General features: G+C 38.9%; 1 protein-coding gene across 1 annotated transcript; it reads right to left on the reverse strand.

Annotated features, from left to right (window-relative positions):
• Positions 1 to 10,278: 10,278 nt before the first annotated feature.
• On the reverse strand, positions 10,279 to 16,731 carry LOC117553784 (extracellular calcium-sensing receptor-like). Its single transcript, XM_034227854.1, has 8 exons — positions 16,553 to 16,731; positions 15,824 to 16,118; positions 15,447 to 15,736; positions 14,906 to 15,201; positions 13,562 to 13,767; positions 13,220 to 13,441; positions 11,257 to 11,380; positions 10,279 to 11,180 (listed from the first exon to the last, which is right to left on the reverse strand). Exons 1-8 carry the CDS (start codon positions 16,609 to 16,611, stop codon positions 10,279 to 10,281), a joined length of 2,394 nt encoding a protein of 797 aa, XP_034083745.1. The 5' UTR covers positions 16,612 to 16,731.
• Positions 16,732 to 17,792: the final 1,061 nt, after the last annotated feature.

The raw sequence follows: 17,792 nt of genomic DNA on the forward strand, positions 1-17,792 counted from the left end.
CTTGTACGATGTGAGGGTCTAAGGACAGAGGGTGTCGTATTGTCATACTGATATTTTGTACAAACTGTAAAGTCCACTGAGACAAATGTAACATTTGTGATATTGGGCTATATAAATAAACATTGATTGATTGATTGATTGATTGATTTAAACAACTCTCCTGTTATCTCCATCAGAACAACCTTCTGGATCCGCACCAGTCTGGTTTCAAGGAAGGTCACTCCACAGAAACTGCTCTCATTGCTGTCTCTGAGGAACTGCACACTGCCAAAGCAGTATCCCTCTGCTCTGTCATCATCCTGTTGGACCTGTCTGCTGCATTCAACACGGTGAACCATCAGATCCTCCTTCACACTCTTCAAAAACTTGGAGTTTCAGGCTCTGCACTTTCCCTCCTCACCTCATACCTCAAAGACCGTACCTACAGGGTAACTTGGAGTGGGTCCGAGTCCGACCCTTGTCAATTAACTACATGGGTCCCTCAGGGCTCTGTTCTTGGTCCCCTCCTCTTCTCCCTGTACACAAACTCGCTCGGATCGGTCATTAGCCCGCATGGTTTTTCATACCACTGCTACGCTGACGACACCCATTTAATTCTGTCCTTTCCCCGCTCAGAGACCCAGGTCGTCGCACGCATCTCTGCTTGTCTAGCTGACATCTCTCAGTGGATGTCTGCTCATCTCCTCAAGCTCAACCTTGACAAGACTGAACTGCTTTTCCTTCCGGGAAAAGATTGTCCCACTCTTGACCTGACAATCAACATCGGCACCTCTGTTGTTTCCCCGACTCAGACTGCAAGGAATCTGGGTGTGATCCTAGATAACAAACTGTCCTTCACTGCAAACATCGCTGCTACAACCCGCTGCTGCAGATACACGCTTTACAACATCAGGAGGATACGTCCCCAGCTGACCCAGAAAACAACACAGGTTCTGGTCCAGGCTCTCGTCATCTCACGCCTAGACTACTGCAACTCCCTCCTGGCTGGTCTACCTGCATGTGCCATCCGACCTCTGCAGCTCATCCAGAATGCAGCGGCTCGTCTGGTCTTCAACCTTCCTAAATTCTCCCACACCACGCCGCTCCTCCGCTCCCTCCACTGGCTTCCGGTAACTGCTAGAATCCACTTCAAGACAATGGTACTTGCGTACCATGCTGCGAATGGATCTGGCCCTTCCTACATCCAGGACATGGTTAAACCGTACACCCCAGCACGTGCACTCCGCTCTGCATCAACCAAACGGCTCGCTGCACCCTCGCTGCGAAGGGGACCCAAGTTCCCATCAGCAAAAACACGTGGGTTTGCTATCCTGGCTCCAAGATGGTGGAATGAGCTCCCCATTGACATCAGGACAGCAGATAGCTTACACACCTTCCGGCGCAGACTGAAAACTCATCTCTTTCGACTCCACTTCGAGCGATAGAATTACTAACAAAGAACTGCTAACAGAGCACGTATATACTAATAAAGGACTGGCTTATCTATAGCCAGTTGAGTAGCACTTGAAATGTTTGGCTATATTAAACCTGATGTACTTATATGATTCTGTTTTCTTCAAGGTTGTGTCTTCCTGGTCGAATGTACTTATTGTAAGTCGCTTTAGATAAAAGCGTCAGCTACAGTAAATGGAATGTAATGTAATGTTTTGCTACCTAAAGCTACTTGTGTGTTGTCTGTATTTGCTTCCCCTGTCACGAGTTCTGATCGCTCAGTGATGATCCTTATATTTCTATAATCTGTAGAATCTCAGGATGTTATCCAAGCTTGTTTGTGCAGATCCAATAAGTATATAGATCGGTATAGCTAGAGTTCTGTGCTAACGGCCTTAATATGTTTTGCCCGTGGCTAATTCAGAGGCTCAGCGTTAGCTTTGAGGTTTAAAAAAAAAAAAAGGTCATGAAACATTCATAGTTTATTAAATCTTAAGAAGCCCTCAGACACTTTTGCTTGCAGATGTTGTGATTTCGGCCCCTTCGACGGTCCGTGGGGCTTAAGAGGCTAATGAGGTACCGAAGTATGAGACATCATACCCTTTGATATGATATGAAAATGTATCATGTTAAACTATTGCTTTGGGGCTCCTCACCTGTGTGCCACCCTCCACCCAGGTGAGGTTCCTGTTGATAAGGAACTCCTGGCCCACCGGCAGTGATGAATCGTATTGCCCCACAGTCACCAACTCAATGCTGCCACTCTCATTTATTTGCCAGTTTACCAGCTCAGGTCACAGGATCCCCGTTGGCATCAAATGACACATCATAACCATTTTGGGAAAAATTAACTTTTTTCAACTGATTAAGAACCTAGCGATGAAGTAAAGGAAGACAGTGAAGGGGATAAAATAAATAATTTAAAAGTTAAGAGCATTCATTTGATAACATAGACGTGCAGCTTAAAAGAACATCATTATTTTTATTGATCTCTTTGGCCTCTAGCTTAGTGAACTTATCACACTGTAGTAGAATCTGTTTTCTGACACACTGCGTTATGAATGGCATGCGCTATTGCATAGACAGCCTTGTACACCATATTAGTGATTCGAAGTTCAGATATGTCAGTGTATGAGCTCTGGAGCGTCTTTATATCTTCAGTTCCAACACACACACTCCTGTTTCTGGCTTCACCTAAAAACACAGAGACAGAGGGAGGTGTTTTTAGCCATGATGATTACATTCATTCATACTTATGTGTGTATTGTGTTATTTAACCTGCCAAACAAGCATTGCAGAATTTACATCACATTTCAAATCACTGTTTTGCGGACATGTCTATCTGTTTTTTACATTATTAGTTTATTTTAGCAGCTCATATTTACACAAATTTGTCATCAGACAAATACTTATTGTATGAGGCAAAATATGTATTCATTTTATTTAATACTGACTTGCCCTGTTATAATGATGCATGATGGACACTAGAACCAGCAGTACAGGATCATCAGAAACCCTTATCACACTAGAAATAAACATTCTGCCCTCTGCTGTCTGGTAGACGGTAACACACTAACAGGCCTACACAGCTTGATTCAATACGCAATAAGACTGCTGAACTCTTGAAGTCAGGACTTTGATACTGTCCCTCTACATTTAAATACTTGTACTTTAACTCACCTACATTATGTATGTACATATACCGTATGTAAGTCGCTTTGGATAAAAGCGTCTAACAAGTAACATGTAATGTAATGTAATACCGTGTATATATTACTTCTCATAAAGCATACATTTACTATGTTCCTTTTTAAAGTTCATCTTCTTTATTTTACAATGACTGTAACCTGTCAACAAATATATTCCACAATTTATATATATATATTTTTTACATATATTTTAACTCTGCACTATATGTTTTGGATAACCATATTCTAGAGCGTGATTTTATTTTTTTCGCATTTATTTTATGACTATTTCTGAAGTGAGACTTTCCCTAAATTGTTGTGCATTGAGGAATAAATAGCTTTCATCTAAACAAATATACAGTCTAGAATCACTGCATAATAGCCTAAGTAGAATAATGTAATAATGTACATGTATGTTGTTTACAATATATTAGACAGCATTGCTAATACACATGACCTGAACATCACATTGTGAGATCATTCACCGAGATGCACCTTATGTCCGCCTCATGTATTTCATTAAAAATATTAGATTTCCCTTTCAGTCCAAATCTGGGGTTTGGTCTTTAACAGGCTGATAAATTCAGGGAGCTTCACTTTGACAGAAAATTAAAAAAACGAACACAATCAAGACACTACCGTGAGTGTCATATTTGTTTAAAATTGGCACAACTTTCTCACTTTTTACCAGCCTGCAGTTGAAAGCTTCCTCCCAGAACATGGTAAGCAATGGGGATTCAGCCACTTTAGAGGGAAAGAGATCCAGCAAGAAGTCCCTCAGACCTGGGATGACAACAGTAGCTGGTCATTAAAAACTTTTAAAAGAGCAGATTCAGTGCTGTGTAGGGGTTTAAACCAAGCGGCAAACTGTGGGATAGAGCCGGGAAGCCAATACGGCACACACTGCAGTTCATATATTGGCCGATAGGCGATGGCTGCAGAAAGGAGCAATTTCCATAGACCCCCATGTTAAAATGCCCAACTTTACAGCAGAAAAAAACATGTTTCTACCCCTGGCTCCATACATTTTATTATCGATATAGTTAGATTCCACCTTCATGATTATGGATCTGTGAGTGAATTGTTTTCTAACGCGACCCTTTTATTTATATTAGGTCTTAAAGTTTGTGCATAAATTAGGGCGTGGTCACATTGAGTGACGGCTCTGTCAAGTGCCTGCCGCTGTTAGCTTCTTGTCTCTCTGCTAGCTGCTCCGTGAAGCTAGCTATAGGGACTCTGCCTGCTCAGCTCATCCAGGAAACATAACTTGTAGCCGGCCGTGGTTGTTTGTTCTTCATGCTTATATATCGGACTATTGTGACTCGCTCTGCGGTTAAAACAGACGGTGCATGAATGCGGTTTTGCGGTAAGTGAAATTCTAGTGCTTTATTTATGTATTAATGATTTTAATCAGCTACGTAATGAATGGTAAGGCTTGGGTTAGCATGTAAGCTAGTGGTAGCTACATCGGTGCTAACGATTGTAATCGTAGCCTCCAAGTTAAAATCATAGACTGTATATATAAAGGTTAAAACGAAATAGACAAGTGTTAAGTGGGATAATACTGTTGAACAAACGGCTTCTGTTTGAGATTGATAAAATAAGGTTACATCCTTGTAACTTAGAGATATTTTATTATGTAGGTAGAACTGTATGCATCTAAGGTTAATTTAATTTGGCTATGCTCAAGTATGTAGACAAGCTAATGTCGAAGTAGTGTATGTGAAATCAACCTCACAATAAGATGTGTGTATATTACAATTATTAATGTCATATTTCAAGATGATTACTTAGATATTACAATATGGTTGGTTGAGCTGGAGCATTATTGAGCTTACACGTTAACGTCACAGTCATCTGAAGAACGAACCCAAACCTTGTTGTTTTTATTAATTGCATTACCAAATGGGTATCAAATAAACAGTAAGCATTGGTAACACAACTTCCAAAGTTACAGTAAAATAAAAAGGCCCCTGACTCGGACAATACACAATCCAACATGTTCAACAGAAGAGAATCAGTTATATTGTTTGTACACATGGTACTTTACATACATATATATATATATATATATATATATATATATATATATATATCTGTTTGTTTAAGGTGTCCAGGTGATGCAGACAGGCTGGACCAGAGAGTGAGAGACAGAACTGGACTCCTCACAGCAGTGAACTTCAGCACAGGTACAAAGACTCTTTGTTCATACTGTACAAAGAATCAAGAAAGATATTGGTTTAAATATATGAAGTATTGACTTTAATACACTGATATACATTCCATTAAACAATACTAAATACTAGATCACCTACACATCAGTGAAGTTGAGGGTTTTTTCCATGCAAAAAGTTACATTTAGATGATAACAAGCAATATGACTTTGTCATTTTTCTAAATTAATGTATTGAAGGCAAAGATATTTAACACAGTGAGAACTGCTACTATTTATCTCTCAATATTGTCTGTAAAAAACGTGGTAAAAGTTATTCTTTCAGTGAGACAACAGAGCAAGCTTCTACAGTTGCACTACGTTTTGATAACAGTTAAATATTATTTTGATAATAACATATATTTCAATGTTGATGAACTTCATACTGTTCATTCATAATCTGATTGTCTTTGTAGCTCATTGTTGAAATAAAAAAAAACATTACAATTACAAAATAATCATATCTACAGCCCCTAAACACACAAACACACCGCTTTCATAAATAAAACACTTGTTCTGCAATAATGTTTTATGTTTCCTGTCATTTTTGTTAGGAAAGGACATGCCTGAAAGACAGGACATTTTCTCCTTCTCTGAGGGTCAAGAAGAACATCCAAGAGGAACATTAAAAGCTGATGTTATGAGATTTTAAGACCAGTACAGGACATTCACTAAGAAACTACTTTTATTGTAAAAACAGTCAGCTGATCGAATGCAGCTATTTCCACATCTACACTCCATCAGCTGATTATTTATATTTGCCTCACTTTATGAGCTTCACAACATGTACCTTGTTTTGCAACGTCACAAATAAATGGGGCCAATCTTCAGTCAGATGTGAATGTGTAATCTAACATTTTCAGTAAGAATAATGGACAAAAGGAGTGCAAATACAAATACAATTTATTGAAATGTGAACCAAAAGTTAATCAAATGTTTTAAATATAAAGCACATATGGACAGAAGGTGTAAACCTATTAAATGTATAAGTAAACACATTTAGTCAAATAAAGTGACCGACTAGGCCTGTGCAGTTGGTATCAGCTTTGCCCAGCATGGGCTCCTTCATCAGCCCTGGTCCTCCTCGCAGAGGAAAGACCCTCAGTCCTCTCCAAACCAACAGACAGGACGTCCATCACACGGAGGTTTCTCCCTGAAGTCTCTGCAGCTCTCTGGACACCATGCTGTCTCAATCCGTCCACACTGAATATGAGATTGGGAAAATGAAAATAAAAAATGCTTTAGACAATAAGAAACATAAAGTTGACTGTTGAGTTTCTCAGTTTTTTTAGATTGTCAATACTATTACTGTATAACTAATATCTCAGGTTAAAAGGCACATTCAAATAAAGATTGGTCTTTAAATACATTTTGTCTTTTGAATTGTTTGTCTAAAGTCAAGGATCTATAACTGGTACTTAGTTTTAATGATACAGTCTGGTTATTATGCTGTTTGGAGGAGGCCTCAAAGGTAAGAGCGCTAACTAGCTACCATCACATGTACCTTAGCTTGACTTAAATGTATTAAACGTATAGTTAAGTGATATCAAAATATAAATAACTAATGTCATGCAAACATATTAATATTTGCTTGATTCCAGTGTTGAATTTAGTACAATTGCATACAAACGTTAAGGGGTTTTAAGATTCTGAAGTATTATGCTAAAAGCTCAATAACTTAGATTATGATTTATAGTTTTGCTGTATAGTTTCATGTCCGCTTACCTTAGAAACGTAAAATGTGACGGCAGCGTGCAGATGGGGAGCATGTTAGCTTAGCTTGGTAGCTTCAGCTAGCTCTGGAACTTCCAGCTCGGTGGCAGCAGGTCCCGCCTCGGCTCCGCCTCTTTGCCCTTATTTGGAGCAGGCTGGAACAGGCGGGAGTTGAACTCTGACGTCACTGTTGAGCCGTTAGTGGCCGACTCCGCCTACTAAGGGCTTCACGGCAACTCTGCAGAATCCTATGGGTGACGTCACGGACCCTACGTCCATTTATATATACAGTCTATGGTTTAAACCCAGACTGGAATATACCTCAAGAATGCCATGCACATTTAAGAAAGACTGCAACTGCTTCAGTACCACTTTTTCAAAACATTTGGACATAAAAGGAAGTTCAGAGATACAGTAGGTCGAAAATGGTCAAAAACAGAGGTGTCCAGGGTTTTTTGTTTATCAAAGGCTGGACCACAGCATGTTTTAGGCACTTTGGTACTATTCCTGTAGTCAGGCTGCTGTTGATTATATTAAGAACGTTAAGTCCAACAATGTCCCAGATTTCTTAAAAAAATCGCACAAGGACAACATCGCTTGGAGAACCCGAGGGTTTCAATTGAGCAACAATTTCCATTAGAGCAGGAAGTGACACAAGCTCAAACTGATCCATAACAGCTGAGCAAGTGTCCATGACAGATGGATCATGGGAAGGAAGTGAGATGATTGCTCTGATGGCCTTGTCAATAAAAAAATATAGAAGCGCCTCACAGGTTTCAGTGGAGGTTACTAAATTGATGGATTGTGGGACATTTAGTATACAGTTTATAGTGCTAAAAAGAACACAGGGTTTATGACAGCTATTACGTATAACATCTGAAAAATACTGCGTTTTTTCCGCTTTAACAACTTTCTGATATCTACACCAGGAGCCCTTTAAAATATCATAAGGCACATGCAGCCTGTCTTTTTTCCATTTGCGTTCAGCCCTTCTGCACTCCTGTCTGGCAGTACGAGTGGACTCATTTAACTATGGTTCAGACTTAACTTTAGGGCGAACAGCTTTTCGTGGAGCAATAGTATCAAGGATGTCTTGACAAGAGGAGTTGAAGAAAGAAAGTAACCCCTCTATATCACCAGTAATAGGATATGCTCTGTCATCCACAACATTTTTGAAGGCTACAGAAAACTGAACAGCGGTAGAGGGTTTAAGCATGCAACGTTTTTCTAGATTCAGTATATGATTCTCAGAAAAGGAGGTGGGTGGATGATTAGAAATAATCTTGTTTTGGGGTTATTTGCTCATTGTTCCCTATCTCTTTAAGCTTTATGGTTTTGTTTTTTTAAAGCAAAAATCTTGGCTGAGATTCTTGTGACTATTGCTAAGTGGTTTCAGAACAACACTGTTTGTTGTGCTGTGCAGATCCTCTGAACCAGTGAAGGCTTTTCAGCAGCACCTTTATAGTTTTCATAAGCTGCAGAGGTTGTTTTACCTAAAACAGGCCTGAACAAGGACAAATAATTGTTTTTAGAGTCTGATTTGTAACCAAAAGCATCAACAGGGGCTTGTATAAGATATCATCAGTATCCTCAAATTTACCCACTAGGTGTGAGCTGGGGTTTGCCGTGGTAGCTGTTCTGCTGCTTAGGAGCCACAAAATGCAGAGGGAACAGCCCTCCATTCACAACATCCCCCCTCCCGACTGCAGGGCCAAAGGCTCACTGTCCGCCAGTTTCACACACTGAGGTAAGATAGATGCAACACCTCTCACTTGATCTAAGTATTCCCAAACTCCTTTGTTACACTGTTACAGTCTCTTCTTAATTCAACACACCTCTCTCTTAATATAGTTATTTGCTTCCCATCACACTTTTGGGAACATTCAAAACAACTGGAAAAACCAGGCTAAATATGGAACAAATAAGCAGCCAGGCAGGACCTCCGGCAAGGACAAATTGTAGTCTACATACTGACCCCATAAAGGCCAATACATATTTGGTTTAATCAATCACAACAAAAAACAATTGCATAGGTGAAGACTACAGACGGCTCGTGTGAAATGTGTTTGGATATTGACTAATAATGTGATTCATTATTAAATTCATTTCAAACAATAGTATTAAAAGGTTTTTAAGTGTCTATTACTAAGACTGGAACAATTCCAAGTTACTTTTGAGAATATACATTAAAGGATGATACAAAATGTACTTAATGAAATTCCATTTGAACAATTGCATTTTATTTTAATTGTTGCCTTTTAAGACTCAGATGATTCAGAAATATCAGATGTATTTTAGACCAAACAAACCCAGTGTCAGGGTTGGGGAAAAATAGGACCCCAATGCAGATTGAGGAGGGAAGCGGGTTTCAAAATGAAAAAAAAGGCAAGCTTTATTTACAAAAGCTGAAAAACACGAATCCATGAACAGGTACTGTAGCACGAGGTAGCATCCAAACAAAAGGTGACTGTGACCAACATGAAGGGAGACATGAAAGACAAACAATGAACCAACACCGAACACAGGAAGAGACAACACTAAATACAGGGAGGGGTAATCACGAGACGAGAAACAGCCGGGCCGGGAAGGAGAAACACAAGGGCAACAGGTGAACACAATCAGACAAACCAGGGAAACTAATGACAGGGAGGAATGAACAGCAAAACAAAACCCATGACCAGACACACAAAACTAAAACCGTGACATGACATAAGAATTGTGACACCCATACCTACCACCTACGGGTGGCTACATCATATTGTAAAGCTAATGTGTATTTTATAATGGTGCGTATGCTTATGTGGCCCAAAAGATGCAATCTATGAAAATTGTTATATTTTAAATATAATAATAAGAATATTCAAAACACATTTTAAGAACTTGTTGAAGGATTTGTGGACTATGGGATGTTGTATTTTCCTCTTTGGCAATAATGTTATAGCAATTCAGCCAGCTTTTCTTATGATTATGCAGTATTTCATATTTTTTTGGAAATGTTAATCAAGTACCACACACGGTCTGAATGTTGACTTTATTTATTCACTTTATTTGATATTTTCAGTAATTGATCAAAATGTATTGTAAAATAGGGTATTATTATTAAATTCACAGAATGACATTACAATTAGTAAAATATTGAGCATAAAAGAAACTCCAATCTGAATATTTAAATCAACAAGGAAAGCATATTTGAATGTGCACAGTATATAGGCTTTCTAAAGCCATCTATATTTTTTACAAACCCCTGCTCATTAAATGTTTCTTGGTGTTTTTCTCTGGCTTAAATAAAATAATAACAAATTTTGGAGCGAATATACACGTAATTAGTCCAAAACTGGAGGCCAGAATGGCAAATATCTCCACAGCCACAGTATATTTCCCAGGAGAGCTGACATATGCTGGGATAAATGTGATCCAGACTGCACAGAATATCAACATGCTGAATGTGATAAGCTTGGCTTCATTAAAGTTATTAGGCAGTTTCCGAGCTAGGACAGCTAACACAAAGCAAAAGACAGCCAGTAAGCCTATATACCCAAGTACAGCCCAGAACCCCAAAGCTGATCCTAATGCACACTCAAGGATGATTCTCTCCTTGTATGTCGTGAGGTTTTTCATTGGAAAGGGGGGACTAAGAAGTAACCAAATAGTACATATCAAAACTTGAATAAACGTGAAAGACACTACAGTCAATCTTTGCTGTGAAGGCCCAAACCATTTCATCAAATTACTACCTGGTAATGTAGCTTTGAAGGCCGTCAGAACTACTATAGTTTTTCCAAGAACACAAGACATGCAGAGGACGAATGTGATCCCAAACGCTGTGTGGCGCAGCATGCAGGACCATTCCGAGGGTGCTCCAATGAACGTTAATGAACATAAGAAACATAGAGTCAGGGAGAAGAGCAGCAAGAAGCTCAGCTCAGAGTTGTTGGCCCTGACAATTGGTGAGCTCCTGTGACGATAGAACACACCCGCTGTTATAATGGTGAGACAGGCACCACCGATTGAAAAAGCAGCCAAGACGATTCCAAGGGGCTCGTTGAAGGAAAGAAACTCTACAGGTTTGGGAATACATGTATCTCTCTCTGCATTAGGCCAGAATTCCTTGGGGCAAGGGAAACAATCAAAGGAATCTGAAAAAAAGAAAAGAGCTTTAAGCAGTTGGAATGTATATGTTATGTTGTAAACATACATTAGAAAAACAAATACCTGTAGCATTGCTAATCTCTCCCTCGGGACACGGTGTACAGTCATAACAGCAGATGGGTTTTCCTTTCTGAAGCACTTTACGAGTTCCTGAAGGACAGCTGTCAGTGCACACTGACACAGGCACCTGTCACATAAATTAACTCACATGTAGACAGGTGTGCTCTGAAGCTAACATTGTAAAAGGATAGATTCATGTTTTTTTCTTCACAATGTTTTTCTTTGTGTCTTTTACATTTGTCTTTAGTTAAAAAAAAAACAATTAGGTAAACATGTATTTTAAACAATAAAACGTAAATGTCATGTTAAAAATACTCTCTCATTATTCGTAACATTCGAATTCTAACCTGTTAGGCCCCAAGCCTGTTTTTCAGGTCTCAGGCTCGAAAATGACATTTCCAGAACCAATGACCATAACTACACTTCTAAAAGGGGAAAATTAATAATATTTTTTCTCAAAGTAATGATAAACCTGTGAGTTGGATGTAGAAAAGTCAGAATCAATATAGATGTTTTTTATTTTAAAGAAAATTCAGATTGAACATAGTAAAAAACTGTAAATTATAGTGTCCGTCCGAAAATTATGTTTTACTTATAGTGAAAACTACCCTTGGATGATGAGTTAGTATACTAAAGGCTTTAGGAATCCAAAGTACAACATATAATAAGTACCCTGTATCAAGATTGATGCAAAACAAGTGACATTTGACCTTTTTAGAGAGATTTAGCTAAATAAAACCATTTATGGGGTCATTTGGGTGGATTTTCCATATCTCTGGCCCCCCTTGGTCGATTTTGATGATTGACATCTCTCTAACCGTCAGACCCAATGGAATCGAGGGAAAGTTCCACATACACACACAGGTTACCAAATAAGGAGTGATAGTGACGCGTAGAAAAACCGGAAGCTGCGCAAGCCTCTGGTGGATACCATTAGCAGCTAATTTTTCTTCTCCGATTGTTGCATAAAAATGGAATTATGGATTATCAATAATTTTTTCAAAGTGACAGACACATTGCTATAACCCAGTGCTTCTCAAAGTGTGGTCCCCGGACCACTGGTGGGCCGTGAGCGCCCCCTAGTGGTCCGTGAGTATATTGGTAACATTTCACATTTGAAATTAATTAATCAATTTAAGTTTTCCGCACTCTCGCGGGAATATCTCCGCAATGGAGCAAGGTTAAGTTTCACTTTTAATTGCATGATATAGCCCAGTGCAATACCTTCATCACACATGTTTCCACTTGTTTGTACCATTTTCAGGCGATTTATAATCTGTTCTATAAAAACGATGTGTTTTTTGATATTTGTGGAGTTAGGTGGTCCGCGAGTGTTTTTTTATTGGTTAAGTGGTCCTTGCTATGAAAAAGTCTGAGAAACACTGCTATAACCTGTGGATTAAACTCCAGCCGCGTTTTTTCTCGTTTTAATGCCATTGAACACGACTTTTGATCAGAATAACAGCTAAGGTGAGCATATCTCCGTGTTTTGCTACCTAAAGCTACTCGTGTGTTGTCTATTTGATTCCCCTGTCACGAGTTCTGATCACTCAGTGATGATCCTTATATTTCTATAATCTGTGGAATCTCAGGATGTTATCCAAGCTTGTTTGTGCAGATCCAATAATTATATAGATCGGTATAGCTGGAGTTCTGTGCTAACAGCCTTAATATTTGTTTGCCCGTGGCTAATTCAGAGGCTCAGCGTTAGCTTTATAAAAAAAATAAAAAAAATAAAAGAAGTCAGTTAGCTGAGTTTCTTCCCGTTACACAGATATGAAACATTCATAGTTTATTAAATCTTAAGAAGCCCTCAGACACTTTTGCTTGCAGATGTTGTGATTTTGGCCCCTTCGGCGGTCCGTGGGGCTTAAGAGGATAATGAGGTACCGAGGTATGAGACATCATACCCTTTGAGATGATATGAAAATGTAGCATGTTAAATTATTGCTTTGGGGCTCCTCACCTGTGTGCCACCCTCCACCCAGGTGAGGTTCCTGTTGATAAGGAACTCCTGGCCCACCGGCAGTGATGAATCGTAATGCCCCACAGTCACCAAGTCAATGCTGCCACTCTCATTTCTTTGCCAGTTTACCAGCTCATATTTAGCCACAGGATCCCCGTTGGCATCAAATGACACATCATAATCATTTTGGGAAAAATTAACTTTTTTCAACTGATTAAGAACCTAGGGATGAAGTAAAGGAAGACAGTGAAGGGGATAAAATAAATAATTTAAAAGTTAAAAGAGCATTCATTTGATAACATAGACGTGCAGTTTAAAAAGAACATCATTTTTTTTACTGACCTCTTTGGCCTCTAGCTTATTGAACTTATCACACTGTGTAGTAGAATCAGTTTTCTGACACACTGCGTTATGAATGGCATGCGCTATTGCATAGACAGCCTTGTACACCATATTAGTGATTCGAAGTTCAGATGTGTCAGTGTATGAGCTCTGGAGCGTCTTTATATCTTCAGTTCCATCACACACAGTCCTGTCTGTGGCTTCACCTAAAAACACAGAGACAGAGGGAGGAGTTTTTAGCCATGATGATTACATTAATTCATACTTATGTGTGTATTGTGTTATTCAACCTGCCAAACAAGCATTGCAGGATTTACATCACATTTCAAATCACTGTTTTGCGGACATGTCTATCTGTTTTTTACGTTATTAGATTATTTTAGCAGCTCATATTTACACAAATCAGTCATCAGACAAATACTTATTGTATAAGAAAAAATATGTATTCCTTTTATTTAATACTGACTTGCCCTGTTATAATGATGCATGATGGACTCTAGAACCAGCAGTACAGGATAATCAGAGACCCTTATCACACTAGAAATAAACATTCTGCCCTCTGCTGTCTAGTAGACGGTAACACACTAACAGGCCTACACAGCTTGATTCAACACACAATAAGACTGCTGAACTCTTGAAGTCAGGACTTTGATACTGTCCCTCTACATTTAAATACTTGTACTTTAACTCACCTACATTATGTATGTACACATACCGTATGTAAGTCGCTTTGGATAAAAGCGTCTAACAAGTAACATGTAATGTAATACCGTGTATATATTACTTCTCATAAAACATACATTTACTACATTCCTTTTTAAAGTTCAACTTCTTTATTTTACAATGACTGTAACCTGTCAACAAATATATTCCACAATTTATATATATATATGTTTTACATATATTTTGACTCTGCACTATATGTTTTGGATAAACATATTCTAGAGCGTGATTTTTTTAATTTTATGACCATTTTTTAAGGGAGACTTTCCCTAAATTGTTGTGCATTGAGGAATAAATAGCTTTCATCTAAACAAATAAACAGTCTAGAATCACTGCATAATAGCCTAAGTAGAATAATGTACATGTTATTTACAATATATTAGACAGCATTGTTAATAAACATGACTTGAACATCACAATTCACCGAGATGCACCTTATGTCCGCCTCATGTATTTCATTACAAATATTAGATTTTCCTTTCAGTCAAAATCTGGGGTTTGGTTTTTAACAGGCTGATCAATTCAGGGAGCTACACTTAGACAGAATATTAAAAAAAACTAACACAATCAAGACACTACCGTGAGTATCATATATGTTTAAAATTGGCACAACTTTCTCACTTTTTACCAGCCTGCAGTTGAATGCTTCCTCCCAGAACATGGTAAGCAATGGGGAGTCGGCCAATTTAGACGGAGAGAGATCCAGCAAGAAGTCCCTCAGACCTGGGATGACAGATTTTTCAATGCCAAATCCGATGGCTCCAGCACAGAAGCTGAACCTCAGCAAGTCTGGGTCGGTCACCCAGGCCTCACTACCTATCCACTGGCGAGGTGGAGAAGGCTTGCGTGACAGCTCCTCCAGCAAAATCTTCATATCTCCAGTGGAAGTAAATGCCACAACAACCTTAGCCGTTGACCTGGAGGGACGTTCAATTAAATATAAAAAAATTAGTTATAAAATATAAGACTAATATTGTCTTTTATAACAATATTTTCATAAGTATGAAGAAAAACAAAACATGAGAGATGATAAACAGATATATTGCCACATTTCCTGTTGTAATAAAAACATGTTCCATCACTCAAAGAACTTGTTTTGGTTTTCTCTGCAGAAGGTCAGTTTCAACACAGGGAACTAAAGGAGAATCAGTGATATAGAAACCTGCGGATAACGTCAACTACTCTCTGGATCCGGCTACGTGGGTGGGTCCGAGAGAAAGACTTGGAGTATTCCACACAGATCCCCTCTTTACGTGCTGCATGCAGGAAAGAGGCCATGCCATTGTTGCCATAGTCAGAATCCGACCGGACAGCACCTATCCAAGTCCAGCCAAAGTTTTTTACCAGCTTGGCCAGCGCGTCAGCCTGGAATTTATCACTCGGGATTGTTCTGAAGAAACTCGGGTACTGCTGCTTATCAGACAGGCATGCACACGTGGCAAAGTGGCTCACCTAAAGAAAACAACAGTTATTTAACGGGACAGAGGCAAAACAAGTAATGGACTCAAACACAGTTTGCAATAAATTCTTAATATTTACTTGAGGTATGTTGAAGGGCCCGATGATGCGCGACATACTGATGGTAGGCGTGGATGCAGACGCACCAACAACGGCCATCACCATACCAGACTTTGAGCATTTGTCGCCGGTGTTAAACACCGGGTCCAGTCCCCCTGAAAGCTGAAATGCAACATGCACCGCCACGGACACCGAGGAACATGAGTCGTAAATCTCATAACCAAGCTTGATCCCCGGAAGCAGCTCCGTGCTGTTGTTAATCTGCTCGATGGCGAAGACCATTGCACGTGAGAAGCGCAGTCCACGGGGGTGGATGCTGCACACAGACATCGGTGTTAAAGTTAAAACTTTAAGATTTTAAAATAATACTTGATAGACTACAAGATGACTGCAATTCAAAGATATGGTCTGGATAATAACTAATAGCATCTCTGTAGGCTTTATGGGAATATCATCTGTCAAAAACCCAAACACTTGATTATATATCCAATATTCACAATAACTTTGATGAATTGATTCAATGGTCCAATAAATCATAAGTTTCACATTTCTCCATTCAACAAATGGTTAAGTATACATCAGTTAAACTATTGCCTTTTATGAAATAGAAAAAATAAATCCACATTATGTAAAAAACGTAATGTAAATAAATGATTATTATTTTTACAGTATATTGCAACACAAATTCACAATATACACATCAATATACTGTATATGCCCACATTCTAGCCAAAATCTCCCTGTACTAACCTCCCTGCGCAGCTTAGTGGCTCTGGCATGGTGGTGTAGTTATGCTTTACTGTGTGCATGTAATAGTGAAAGGAGAAAACACCCCCAATGACATAGTCACCATCCAGAGAGAATGCAGTTTGACGAGTGGTACCTTGTAGCTTACATGTCACAGATGAAGCATTAGTGCTAAGCACAGCAGCAGTCCTATCCCCTGTAAGCCCAGCCGCTTGTTTCACACCATCCCAAAAACTATTCAAAACAAGAACTGACTTCAGCTCACACAAAGCTATAGACAGTATCAGACCAATAAGAGACATCTCCATCATCAACTGTCGCCAAGTGGGCAAACTGTACTGTGTGTTCTCACTGGTTTATAACATTTTTCAGATGCTTCCCTCCTTCTACCATACGTCACTTTGCTATTAGAGAGAGAGCATGCCCATGCCCAGCGCTGACAAGATGTATTTATTTTATTGTATATTTCATATGTATCTTTTCTTCAAATAATCATCATTGACAAAGTCATGCTGTTTGGATGGATGCCCAAATACCCTAATCTAAAGCCATCACAGCAGAACTTGCCCTGACAAGCCAGACAACTCCTTAAATGGCCAATATACTGTACCTGTTTTATGTTTTTCTAGGATCAGTATATGATTTTCAGAAAAGGAGGTGGATGGATGATTAGAAATAATCTTGTTTTGGGGGTTATTTGCTCATTGTTCCCCATCTTTTTAAGCTTTATGGTTTTTTTTTGTTTTAAAGCAAAAATCTTGGCTGAGATTCTTGTGACTATTGCTTTGTGCAGGGGTGGCCAACCAGTCAGAGGTTAAGAGCCACATGTTTTCTATGTTACTGCAAAGAGCCACATCAAACACACAGTCACTGATACCGCTTGTTTCAGTTTTTTTGTTTTCTGGAGACAAGATTTCAACCACGTCACTGATGCATTTTTGTGGCATTGGGATATATATTTTTTAAATCCTCTGGAATAGAGAGAGGAGCTGTGGATTATTGTTATTGATTAATGCATCAGTGTTTCTTAGGGTCAAAAACACTAAACTCACAACTTAAAATGAAAGCGTTTAGTTTATTTAATAAAAGAGCACATGTTCAATGTGAAAAGTGACAGTAGTTATAGATTATTTGCAATTTGGTGCTATATATATATTTAAAAAAAATTATATATATTTTTTTAAACACCTTGAATTTCAGGGGGGGCGCGGGGCTCCGTTGGCGGGGCGCAGCGCCCCTCCAA

The sequence above is a fragment of the Gymnodraco acuticeps genome, unplaced genomic scaffold (assembly GCF_902827175.1).
Source record: "Gymnodraco acuticeps unplaced genomic scaffold, fGymAcu1.1, whole genome shotgun sequence".
Taxonomy (NCBI): domain Eukaryota; kingdom Metazoa; phylum Chordata; class Actinopteri; order Perciformes; family Bathydraconidae; genus Gymnodraco; species Gymnodraco acuticeps.